Below are 13,472 nucleotides of genomic sequence, written 5' to 3'. Positions count from 1 at the left end.
CAAGGGACATTTGGCAATGTATGGAGACATTTCTGATGCTCAGCACTGTGGGAAGTGTGGTGTGGGGTAGGAAGTGAAACTAGTGGTTAGTGGTCAAGAATGTTGCTAAATATCCCGCAATGCACATGACAGCCCCTCATGACAAAGAATTATCTGGCCCAAAGAGCCAATAGAGATGATGTTGAGAAATCCTGCCCCACAGTAAAAAAGAAAGAGTGAAGTATTCAGTTAACAAACTAGAGTTTTCATTTCAAGGTTCCCCACTAGCCTTCACAGTACTGCACCATATTTAAAATAATACTGTCATATAAAACTGAATTTGTTCTTTGAACTCATGAAAATAACTGCTGGAAGAAAAAGGCATGTTAAAAAAAAAAATTCGCTGCATCAAGACCTTATCAAAATGGGTTTGAGTACCATCAACCGCCAACGACTCCAAAATCCCACTTGTCTTTCCATACAATAACTTCAGAATAATTCATGAATATATTAACATTTTAAAAATATTGCCTTTACTAAGCAAACCTTAAAATAAAACCTAAGAAATTGCTGGGGATCAAAAGAAATGGGCCAGCCCCAAGAGTCAACATTAGAGAATCCATTATTGGTGAGAGAGTCCAGTTTAGAATCAGTTTGTCCTCCGGTCAGGTCAATTCAAGCACAGCCTTCCTTCTGTGTTTATTTGTTCATTTGTTTGTGGAAAATCATGAAAGCATCATAAATTAAAACTGGAAAATACTAAGGGGCTAAAGTCAGAGCAGGTTGACCCCGTACTGGGTGCTACACAGAGACGCCCACAAGGCAGCCCTCGCTTTCCAAGAAAGCAGCTCACTCTCAGGAGTATCCTCTCACCAGTTTCCTCAACAGGTTAACGTACTATGGTTTTGTAAGATGTGATCATTGATCATGTTAGCCTGGTCAAAGTGTACATTTGAACTTTCTGCACTATTTTCATAATAGTTGTGAGTCTAAAATTATCTCTAAAAAAAGTTTATTTTACAATATAATGCGATTGGTAGTGCATCTATTTTGACTTTTTCTGCTGCCCTCTGATAAAGAGGGACCTGAGTAGCCGATTGATGAAGGGGTGTGAAGTGGCACAGGGGAATAAGGCATCATAAAGAGTCATTAACACCCCAGAAGTGATGCATTGATCAGATCCTCTTCCAAAGTGACAAGGAGCTAAAAAGAAATGACCCAAGGAGGACTTGGAGGGAGGATACATAAAATCAATGGATCAAGCACAGGAGACTTTCCCAGATGAAACTCCTTCATGGGTGCTCTAAGGAAACTCTGAGACAACAAAGGACAGTGGATATGAGAGCTCTTTGTGCTTAGGGAAAAGATGTCAGGAGAAAAAGCATGAGAGAAAGTACAATTTCTCCTATAAAAATGACCTGGTAAGGATGGCACTGCCTATATCCTGAATCAACGTATAGCCCTCAAATTTAGACACCATTCAACTAAGGAACGCCCACGCATAATGAGATCTCTTAGAGGTTAAAAGAAAGGGGAGTCTAGAAATCTAGAGTCATATTCCAGATGTGTTTGTATCACACATCTGCTGTGTCCTCTTGGACAAGTTCTCTTTGGTCCATTTTCCTAATCTGAAAGTCATGGAGTTTGTACTAAATCTCTACGATCCCTACTCTCTGTCTCTGCCTCTAAGACTATTTTAATTGTTAGGATAACCTCTACAGAGTTAATATAAAATAAAACCTATTCACAGATGGCAAGAAGTTTCCTCTGAATTTTCAAATGCAAAGTAGTTCCTTAATAAGTGGGGGTAGAAATAATATTGCTATTTTAGTACTATGAAGTATCAGCTCAGAAATCAAAAAGCACTAATTTTCACCTACTCGGATTTATTCTCAACCATAGATGGGTCTTAAAGATACCATGATTTCCCAGGAATGAAGCTGTCTGAGAGAATGGAGTTCAGAGGCTAATGTCAGAGCTTCCAGAGGACTGCTGTAGCCCCAGAGAAGCGCACTCATGCACACTGTCCAAGATCTTCTGGGTCCTGCACAACATGTCTGAATCACAGGAGAGCACAGTTTCTGAGGAAGTCAGAGTGGAGAGAAAATTCTGGGCTTAGAGGAACCAGAATGTGCCACCATGGGTTTTTTGGAAAGAGGGTGGATTTTAGGTATATAATACCCCTATTCTGCTATTTTCACAAAGTGAAACCCAATAAAGTATTTGTATTATTGGCATCTTTATTTTTATTTATTTATTTATTTTTGAAACGGAGTCTCGCTCTGTCGCCTGGATTGGAGTGCAGTGGCGCAATCTCAGCTCTCTGCAAGCTCTGCCTGCCGGGTTCACGCCATTCTCCTGCTTCAGCCTCCCGAGTAGCTGGGACTACAGGCGCCAGCACCACGCCCGGCTAATTTTTTTTTGTATTTTTTAGTAGAGACAGGGTTTCACCATGTTAGCCAGGATGGTCTCAATCTCCAGACCTCGTGATCCGCCTGCCTCGGCCTCCCTGGGATTATAGGCGTGAGCCACCGCACCGGGCCTATTGGCATCTTTTTAAAGCCTGTGGTTAATTCAGTCCAGGCTTATGGATGAATTATGCAACAGGGTTTTGAAATGTACTAATACTTTATCAATCACATATACACTCTTCTAAAGCTGAAATTTACCACATATTGCCCATGGGTTTTGGGCCAAAATAGAAGGATTATTTACATGCTAACTGCCTTACTTTTATTAAGGTTCTGTGCATGGATGATGAGATGTAAGGAACTATGCTGGGTGTTATCACTTACCAGTATCTATTAGCCACTGCCTAGTGTTAGTTCCTGCAATGGTTTGCATATGTCACCCAAAAATTCATGTGTTGAGAACTGAATCCCCAGTGCAACATGGCTGGAAGGTGGGGCCTAATATTAGGTAATTAAATCATGAGGGTTCTGCCCTCAGGAATGGATTAATATCATTATCACAGGAATGGGTTAATTATCTCAAAAATTAGTTTGTTATAAAAGGGAGTTTGGTCCCCTCCTGCTCTCTTGCTCTCACCATCTCTTGCCCTTCCACTTTCTGCCATGGGATGATGCGGCATGAAGGCCCTTGCAAGATGCTAGTGCCATGCTCTTGAATTTCCCTGTCTCCAGAACTCTGATCTCATTTCTGTTCTTATAAATTACCCATTCTATGATATTCTGCAATAGCATCATAAAACAGACTAAGATACCCACCTTCCTCCCCTTTGCCTACCTTCAAGTCTCCAAAGATGTTTGCATTATTCTGCAGGCAGAATAATGGTAATTTCAACAGACCTTCTCCTTTTAAAGAGATAATTTCCACTGCAGCTAATTTTATAAGTTATTTAGCACCACTATTCTTTAGTATACTATGGAGCAAAGTAGCAAGGGTGTGTCAGGCAGAAGTTAAGTCAACCTAAATTATAAAACCAACTTTTAAGTTACTGTCTGCATTACTGATAACTTAAAAATGAATGATTTCAGGAAAATCTGCTAGACTTTAGAGCAGAACTCCTTCCCTGGCCTATGAAAGATCAGTTCTCAGTTGACCTTGATCTCCACCAGACATTGCCTTTCACCATCATACATTTCCTTTTCCCCTTTCTTCATTCTCATTTTCTGTTCATTTATGAACAGTACCATATAATTTCTTCTTACTATAACTGCCTCCTATCTAACCCTGACTCCCCTGTCTGTCTTTTTTCCTCTGTCTTCTGCTCACCTCTGATCACTCACCTCAGCATTTATCTACATCACAACCTTTATCTTATAAGAAACAGGAGAGAGGGACCTGAAAGCAGGGAATCACCATGTTGAGATCAAATGTTTTAAAATAACTTTGAACTTCATTGCAAAGAAGTATGGAAAAGACCAGAAGAAAAACAATCGGGGGGAAATAGTGAGGGCCTGAATTAAGGCTGTAGTAGCAGGCAAGGTAGGAACAGAATTTTCTTTTAATATGCTGAAAATAGACTGAATAGGATATGATACCTGACTGTAGGATAGTGATAAAGGAGAAGGAATGAAAAATAACTTGAAGTTTTGTAACTTTGCTGATAGATAAATATGGTTCATTTAATAGAAACAAGAAACTAAGACAAAAAATCAGGTTAGGAGGGAGCCAGTGTGTTCATATTTGGACATGTCGAGCTACATTCAGCAGTGAGGTTCAATGTGCCAATGAACAATCGGTATTCTAAAAGGGCAGTAAAACTTCTAGATTTAAAGACGATCGAGATTAGTAACATCCTCCAACCATTTTTTTATTTACTTATTCTTTCACTTTACCAAAATAAAATATGTGTTGAGAAGCCACTGCATGCCAAGTCCTGAAATAGCCATTAGAGGCGGGAAAAAGGAAAAGAAAGGAAATAGAGTTAACAGAGTGCCTGCTCTCAGGGCATTTGCAAGTTGTGCTGGGAGATGACAACGTAACAGTGGCATGAAGTGTTGGGATGAGGGGAATGTTACCAAAGCAGTCTTCATGGAAGAAGTGGCATTTATTGGGGATAAGGCAATTCTTTTTCAGGCTCATTAGCCAACCTAAGACCTGAAGAGGGATTTCATGCTTTTTGCTTTGCCTTCACAGTCTGTATGTCCCCTGTGGTTCCAGGCCAGTTAGAATGCAGATTCCCTCCACAAAATGCAACCACAGATTTGACTTTACTGTGCTAATTTTCATTTTTTTCTGTGGAAGTAATGCTGTTACTTCTTTGTGGAAGAACTTTTGTTAAACTTCTACCTTTTACATATTGGTAACAAAGTATTTATGATCGACTCTTGGAATTCTAGGCAACATCCTAAATCTCATGATTGCTCTGAAATTGTCCATCTACCTTCTGGGAGAAGGTGCTACCCCGACAAAACACAGAGTGAAGCATCTTGACAGATAGAAGGCCAGTCCAGCAATTCCTAAATTTAGGCCAGTCCAGCAATTCCACTTCAAGATATTTACTCAGAAGAAATGAAAACATCAAGTCCATGGAAAGACTAGTACAAGAATGTTCACAAAACCTTTATACACAATAATCAAAAAACTAGAAACCACCCACATGTTCATCAACTGCTGAATGGATAAACGAATTGTCATATATCTGTACAATGAAATATTACTCAGGGATATAAAGGAAGAAACAACTGAATCAACAACATGGATAAATCTCAAAAGCATTATGCTGAGTGAAATAAGCCTGACCGAAAACAACTACAAATTATATTATTTCACTTACGTATGAAATTAAAAAACAAAAACAACTATAGCACTAGAAAGGAGATCACTGGCTGCCAGGGCAGGGTGGTAGAGTTGGAGATGGACTACAAAGGAACTTGAGGGAAACTTTGGGTGGTGGAAATATTATATATTATAATTGTGGTATTAGTTAGTTACATTATACATTTTCCAAACTCATCAAATTGTACATTAGATTGGTTGATTTATTTTATATAAGTTATACCTCAATTCAGCCAATTTTAAAAAAATAAAAGAATGAGCCAGGCTGAGCTGATAAATAGGCCCAAGCTCTCCCAGCCAGAAGATGTTTATGGCCCTCGGGAAGCTGTCAGATATCTTAGCCCTCTGGCTCTCAAGAATTCCTCTGCCTAAATACTTCGGCCTCAGATTCTGAGACTCCCTAGCTGCTACAGACTAAGGATGCTAATAACTCACTCTCACCCTGCCACCCACCTGCCTACAACCTCAGGCCAGCTCACCCAGCCTGCTCACCCAGACAGCAATAATATTATAATCCTAAACCCTTCAAGCCCTAGGCTAGCTACCTGATGATGACAAAACTTTATCCTGGAACTATTGACTGGGGAAAATACCTGAAAAGGATTACACTTTAAGGCATCTGACTATTTCGCGTCTGAAATATAGACTTTCGGCTCTTCTGTTGTTATGAGTTTCCTAAAGGGACAAGAGGTTGGGCTTATCTGTTTGAAACCACAGTTTCTCTATAGCTGTCTGACTCCCTGTGATTCTACTGAGTTCTTGTTTTCCATCATCCCTGTGGCAAAAGCCATGGTTGATGTCCAGGTCCCTGAAGAAGATGATTTTGGAAGAGGGAAAGGAGTCCTGAACTTAAAATGAATCTTTACTGCAGTATAGCCCTCAAGTCTGGGAGAAGTCCTGAGTCCTGAGTTTCCCAGTCCTTAGTCTGGGAGAAGTCATATGCAGAAGACTTGTTTCTCCATCACCAAACGCCATCACTCTTCACACTTTCCTTCATCCCACTGATGCTGTCAAACAAAATACAAGCCTGAAATTTCTAAATAACATTTCTAAGTTCCATTTTTAGAATTTCAATAACTAATGTATGAGATTTGCACCAGAAACCTTATAAAAAGTGTTTATTGCACACTTTATGCCATACAAAGGAAACTTACATTCAGTGAGCTGTGATGTGCCAAACACTCCATGTCTGTGATGTGCCCAACACTCCATGTCTATGATGTGCCAAACACTCGACAAAGCTATTTAATGTGCCTTACCTAATCTAGTCCTCACAATAATTCTGTTAATTACTTGCATACTATCCCATTATTTGCAGATAAATTCATAAACTCTGGAACTGCATATAAACTGGTTTAAAGCTTGGTTTAATAGTCACAAGATCCTGGGTTTGAATTCCTTCTTAGCTGCCTACTAGCTGTGTGGACCTTGGGTAACTGAGTTTCCTTGTAGGTTTGTTTTCTCACGTATAAAATGAAGAAATTTCATGATTTAGATCTGTGTCCCTCCCCAAATCTCAGGTAGAATTTTAATTCTGAATGTTGGAGGTGAGGCCTGGTGAGAGATGATTGGATTATACGGGCTGTTTCTCATGAATGATTTAGCACCATCCTCTTGGTGCTGTTCTTGTTTAGTAAGCTCTCATGAGATCTGGTTGTTTAAAAGTGTGTGGCATCTCCCCTCCCCTTTGCTCCTGCTCCTGCCATGTAAGACACCTCACTCCCATCTTTGCCTTTTGCCATGAATGAAAGCTCCCTGAAGCCTTCCTAGAAGCAGATGCCACCATGCCTCCTGTACAGCCTGCAGAACTGTGAACCAATTAAACCTCTTTTCTTATAAATTACCCAGTCTTAGGTATTTCTTTATAGCAATGTTAGAATGGACTAATACAGAAAATATATCCAAATTCATAAGCTTTGAAAGGATTAAATAAGATAATTAACACAATAGGCACAATAAGTATTAACTATTGGTTTTATCTCAAATGCCAGGCTAGCTTCAAATGGAAAAAATACAACACATATGGACAAATACCACTCTCAACTGTTCCGAGGTTGAACTTGCACACCACAAATACCATTCTGTCCTGCAATTACTCCTGCCCTTCTTCAATCAATGTGGTAAAACTTTTATTTTTTATTACTTAACCTTTAGATTCAGGGGGTATATGGACATATGGTGTGAGGCTAAGGTTTTGGCTTCAGTTGAACCTGTCACCCAAAGAGTAATGTAGTACCCAGCAGGTAGTTTTTTTTACTTTTGCTTCCCTCTCTCCCTCCCCCATTTTGGAGCCCCCATTGCCTATTCTTCCGACTTTTTTTTTTTTTTTTTTTTTTTTGAGACAGAGTCTCGCTCTGTCTCCCAGATTGGAGTGCAGTGGTGCCGGCTCACTGCATGCTCTGCCTCCCAGGTTCACACCATTCTCCTGCCTCAGCCTGCCAAGTAGCTGAGACTACAGGTGCCCACCACCATGCCCGGCTAATTTTTTATATTTTTATTAGAGACGGGGTTTCACCGTGTTAGCCCGGATGGTCTCGATCTCCTAACCTCATGATCCGCCCACCTCGGCCTCCCATAGTGCTGGGATTATAGGCATGAGCCACCGTGCCCAGCCTACTCTTCCAATCTTTATGTACGTGTGTACCCAATGATTAGCTCCCACTTGTAAGTGAGAACATGCTTTTTGTTTTTGTTTCTTTGTTAATTCACTCGGGATAATGGCCTTCAGTTGTGCCCATCTTGCTGCAAAGGACATGATTTCATTCTTTTCTATGGCTGGGTAGTATTCCATGGTATATATAAGACCATATATATTTTTTTAATCCAGCCGGTGGGCACCTAGGTTGATTCCATGTCTTTGCTATTGTGAATAGTGCTGCAATAAACATATGAGTGCAGGTATCACCTTAGTAGAACAATTTACTTTCCTTTGGTTACACACACAGTAGTGAGATGGCTGGGTCAAATGCTAATTATATTTTCAGTTAATTGAGAAATCTCCAAACTGCTTTCCACAGGGGTTGAAGTAATTTATAGTCCCTCCAACAACATATAAGTATTCCTTTTTCTCCACAACCTCACCAACATCTATTATTCTTTGACTTTTTAGTAATACCCATTCTGACTGGTATGAGATGGTAAACATGGTAAAATTTTGATGAGAAAAAATATATATAAAGCTTCTGCCTTCGATGAATATATGAGGACCATCTAGGTGGTTTCATGTTCTCTCTTTCCCAAACTATCTCTAATAACTCAAACTAGAAGAGGAAACTGTATTCTTAGGCCAGCCTTCTCCTTCACTCACCTGTTCTGGATATTTGCTCCCAGTGATCTCTGCTACAGTGTTGAAGGAATCAGTATCTGGATACGTCTTTGCCCCCATCTTTAGCTGAATGACAATTTTGATCCCACGAGAAGCCATTCTTGACATCATTTCTGCATCTTCCACCGTAATACAGGCTGTTGGAATCTCGGGCACGCCATCTTGGTATTCCTGAATACCTGTGTGAGGACTTGAGAGAAGAAGCCACCAGGTTACCTTGAAAGTGGAAACAGACCAAAAGACTTTTTTGAAAGCACCTGTATATTGATATTTGACTTCCACTTATCTTTGTTTGCATCTGGGAAACAGGAAAGGTGGGTAGTATTGATTTATCTGCTTTTGATGTGAATGTAATTTTTATTTTTTGTCAAGAATAAATTAGAAACTTCAATTTAATAATCATCATATGTAAATTATTTGATAATTTGGATGATCCTTCAAAGTTGCAAATTCCCACAAACTCTGAAAGACATAACAGTGCCTTCGTGATCAAAAGGTACACACATCTGTACAAGGAGACAAGGGAACTCTGAAGTTTGTCAAGGCTGCAGACCAGAAGATCCACATGTCTGGAATAAAACTGGCCCAGATATATGTAGCTCTGTGGTTACTGCCTGCCAGTGGGCCTACTCTCTTCCCACCCAAACACAGAGGTCTAAATATATAACTCCACATTGGTGGTAGAACACCACACAGGAAAAGTATAGAATAATGTCTGGGAATATATTTGTATTCTCATGAAGAAAAGTTGCTGAATAAATCCAGGCCCTTAATTTTACTGCCACAAGAGAAAAAAAATAACTGTTACACTTTTGGCACTAAAGGAGAAATACCATCCCAACTGGTCAGATTTTTTCCTGCTAATTTCTATATGTTTCTTACATTCATAGAAACTTACAATTAAAGCCTATATTAATCTGCTGATTCCAACTCTGTATCTACTAATGAAGCTTATCAAAGTCATTTTCTAAAATTGCCCTTTCAAACGGTTCCTTTTTACCCCTGAGATATGGCTTCAAACCCTCCCAAGCCACAGAGCTCTCAGGACCAAACTGTCACAGCTTCCAAGTGCATGCCATAGTCTATTCCTATCTTCTATTAAAGCACAGGCTAAAAACTTCCCTTTTGAAAATTAGTTTTTTCTTTTCATATTTCTATATTTGTTTCAGCTTATCTCATATTTACAAAACAGCTTTCCTCCTCCTTTCACTTACAACACATTTCTCTCCTACAGATGATAGCTTGGTGCTTATCTCCTATAGAAGCAGCTGCAGTCTCCACATGCACAAACACAATGATGCAGTCTTATCTCTAACTATATTCTTGGTGTGATTGTATTGTTGTAACCATATTTTAGGTGACTATTTACTTAGAGAAACTGCAATGTAGAATGGTTAAAAACAGAAAGTCTGGAGCAAGACTGCTTGGGTTCAAATCTGGGCCTATTGCTAATTGGCCCGGGGCAAGTTACCCACATCTTTGTTTCAGGGGCATCATCTATAAATGGAAGTGATAATAATACCATTTCATAGAGTTATTTTGCAGAAATAATTAATATGTACAAGTAAATCACTTACCCTCCAACACATTAATCAACCAATGCATTTTAAATATTTATTTTATTAACTTGCCTATTCAATTATCCCTGCAGAAACTGTCTAATCTGAAGTGATTAGTACCATCTGAGTATACCCTCTATGAACATTTCTAAAAAGTAGACTGCAGGCCGGGCACGGTGGCCCACGCTTGTAGTCCCAGCACCATTGGGAGGCTGAGACGGGCGGATCACAAGGTCAAGAGATTGCGACCATCCTGGCCAACATGGTGAAACCCCGTCTCTACTAAAAATACAGAAAAATTAGCTGGGTGTGGTGGCTAGCACCTGTAATCCCAGGAGATTACAGGGTTAGTGAGGAAGGAGAATCACTTGAACCCGGGAGGCAGAGGTTGCAGTGAGCCGAGATCGCACCACTGTACTCCAGCCTGGGCGACAGAGCAAGGCTCCATCTCAAAACAAAGGGAAAGGAAAGGGGAAGGAAAGGGGAAGGGAAGGGGAAGGGGAAGGGAAGGGGAAGGAAGGGGAAAGGGAAGGGAGGGGAAGGAGGGGAGAGGAGGGGAAGGGAAGGGGAAGGAAAGGGAAAGGAATGGGAAGGGGAAGGAAAGGGAAAGGAATGGGAAGGGGAAGGAAAGGGAAGAGAAGGGAAGGGAAGAAGTAGGGAAAGGGAAAAGGGAAGGGTAAGGGAAGGAGGAAGGAAGGAAGGAAGGAAGGAAGGAAGGAAGGAAGGAAGGAAGGAAGGAAGGAAGGAAGGAAGGAAGGAAGGAAAGAGTGTACTGCAAATTTTATTATTCATCAAAAGAAGTACAAAGACTTATCTTCCAAACCCAGAACTTGGAATACAGAGACCCTGAGTCTAAATCCCTGGGATGCATATAATTTACTCCAAATTCTGGTTCATGTTCTGGGGTCACATAACCTAGGTCAGACCCCAGCTCCAGCATTCTTTGCAACTAAGATTACCTCTTTGTTTCTAAATTTCCTCATTTGTAAAGTGGAGAATAATGTTAGCATTGACCTCATAATATTGCTATGAAAAATAAAAGAGAGAGTATACATAAAGGATTTAAGACAGTGTTTGGCACATAGTAATTACTTAGTAAACATTAGTTGTTATTACTTCTTCGGTGCTAATTTTTCCCACTGAGCTAGTGGAGTGATTAATGACCAAAAATTACCTTGCAACATGTAGGAAGACAATCTAAATATTTATTATTCATATTACCTTACGTGATGTCTGGGATTCAACAAACTCTCCTTGTTCTCAGACTCTTACTCAAGAGAAGGTCAGTATAACACTTCTTAACAGGCTCTTTTAAGTAATGTTTCTAGACATATTTGTACTTATAGGTTACTGGTAAGATTTCTTCAAGTGGGGACAGTGAGCTGGGCATGCACCCATGGCTCAGCTGAGGAGATGGCACTGAAAGACATCTTCTAATTTTAATTTAAGATATAAAAACCTTTGAATTTGTTTCTGAAACTAAGCATGTCTTCCAGTGGTGGAGCATCTATCATTGTTTCATAGAAGGAGGCAAAATGAAGACTCAGTTTTATTTAAAATCCTCTACTTTCACTGTAGTAAAATTACTCTAAAGGGACCAATCAGCATAAACACCACCTTCCTGTCTTCATTTACAAGCCTCTTCTGCGGTTTATAAAAGCAAAGGGCAAGCTACCAAGGACGCCATCACAAATCCAAATAAGATTTAAAGATGAATAACAATCCTCTATAAACTCTTCCAAAAAACAGAAGAAGAGGGAACCCTTCTCAACTCATTCCACAAGGCCACCATTACTCTCATCAAAATCAGACAAAGATATCACAAGAAAACTACAGACCAAAAAATCCCTTATAAATATAAATGCAAAATATCCTTAACAAAATACCAGCAAACAGAACCAGCAACATATAAAAAGGATTACATACCATAAACAAATGGAATTTACCCCAGGAATACAAAGTTGATTTAACATCCAAAAATCAATTGATGTAATATACTATATTAATATAATAAAGGACAATGCCACACGATTATCTCAGTAAATGCTGAAAAAGTATTTCACAGAATCTAGCACTATTTTATGATAAAATCACTAATCAAACTAATGAAAGAGTACTTCCTCAATCTGATAAAAAGCATCTACAAATATCCCACAGCTAACATCACATGTAATGGATAAAGACTGAATGCTTTTCCCCTGAGATCACAAACAAAGATTTTTGTGTCCCCACTCCTAGTAAACATTTTACTGGAGATTCTAATCAGGGGAATCAAGTGAGAAAAAAGAAATTTAAAAAATTCCATGTTGGAAAAGAAGAAGTAAAAATATATCTTTTCACAGATGACATGATCTTTTTGTGAGTAAGTTAATATTTCTTTTTTTTTTTTTTTTTTTTGAGACGGAGTTTTGCTCTNCTGGGATTACAGGCTTGAGCCACCGCGCCCGGCCGTAAGTTAATATTTCTAATAAAATGTTATTCTAACTAATTATTTAGTTTTGTATTAATGTATTTTTAATATTGAAGCCAAATTTCTAGAAAGAGTGACATGATCTTATATACAGAAAATCCTAAGGAACACACACACACACAACTATTAGAACTAATTAAGAAGTTCATCAAGGTTATCAGATAAAAGACCAGTATACAAAAATCAACTGTACAGCAGCAATGAATAATGCAAAAGCAAAACAATAGCAAAGAATAATCTGAAAATTAAATTAACTAAGCAATCCATGTAATCATAATAAAAACAATAAAATAATACAAACAAATTTATCCAACAAATGAGACCTGTACACTTAAAACTATAAAATATTGTTACAATAAATTAAAGATCTAAATAAATGGAAAGATGTTCATTGTTTATAAAGTAGAATACTTAATATTGTTAACATGGCAATGCCCCCCAAGTTGATTTACAGATTTAATGCAATCCCTATCAAACTTCCAGCTGCATTTTTAAAAAAAAAGAAATTGACAAGCTGATTATAAAATTCATATGGAAAATCATTCAAAATAACCAAAACAAGTTAGAATAAAAAAAAAAAGTTGGAGAACTCATATTCCATATTTAAAAACTTACCATAACACTATAGTAATCAAGATAGCATGGTACTAGTATAAGGATAGATATATAAACCAATAGAGTAGAATTGAGAGTCCAGGGGGCAGAGCAAGATGGCCGAATAGGAACACCTCCAGTCTCCAACTCCCAGCACGAGCGACACAGAAGACCGGTGATTTCTGCATTTTCAACTGAGGTACTGGGGTCATCTCACTAGGGAGTGCCGGACAATTGGTGCTGATCAGCTGCTGCAGCCTGACCCGCGAGAGCTGAAGCAGGGGAAAGCCTCGCCTCACCT

The 13,472-nt window shown here is 39.1% G+C and overlaps 1 protein-coding gene across 1 annotated transcript in view; it reads right to left on the bottom strand.

Moving 5' to 3' along the window:
* The window catches only part of CPQ (carboxypeptidase Q), a 495,137-nt gene that overhangs the window by 247,972 nt on the left and 233,693 nt on the right, over window positions 1–13,472 (bottom strand). Inside the window, exon 4 of the mRNA XM_017875290.1 lies at window positions 8,531–8,738. Coding sequence (XP_017730779.1) covers window positions 8,531–8,738 — 208 coding nt within the window. The remainder of the gene's footprint in view (window positions 1–8,530; window positions 8,739–13,472) is intronic.

The sequence above is a fragment of the Rhinopithecus bieti genome, unplaced genomic scaffold (assembly GCF_001698545.2).
Source record: "Rhinopithecus bieti isolate Rb0 unplaced genomic scaffold, ASM169854v2 scaffold_8760, whole genome shotgun sequence".
NCBI lineage: Eukaryota > Metazoa > Chordata > Mammalia > Primates > Cercopithecidae > Rhinopithecus > Rhinopithecus bieti.
This window is presented reverse-complemented; position numbering and strand designations above follow the sequence as displayed.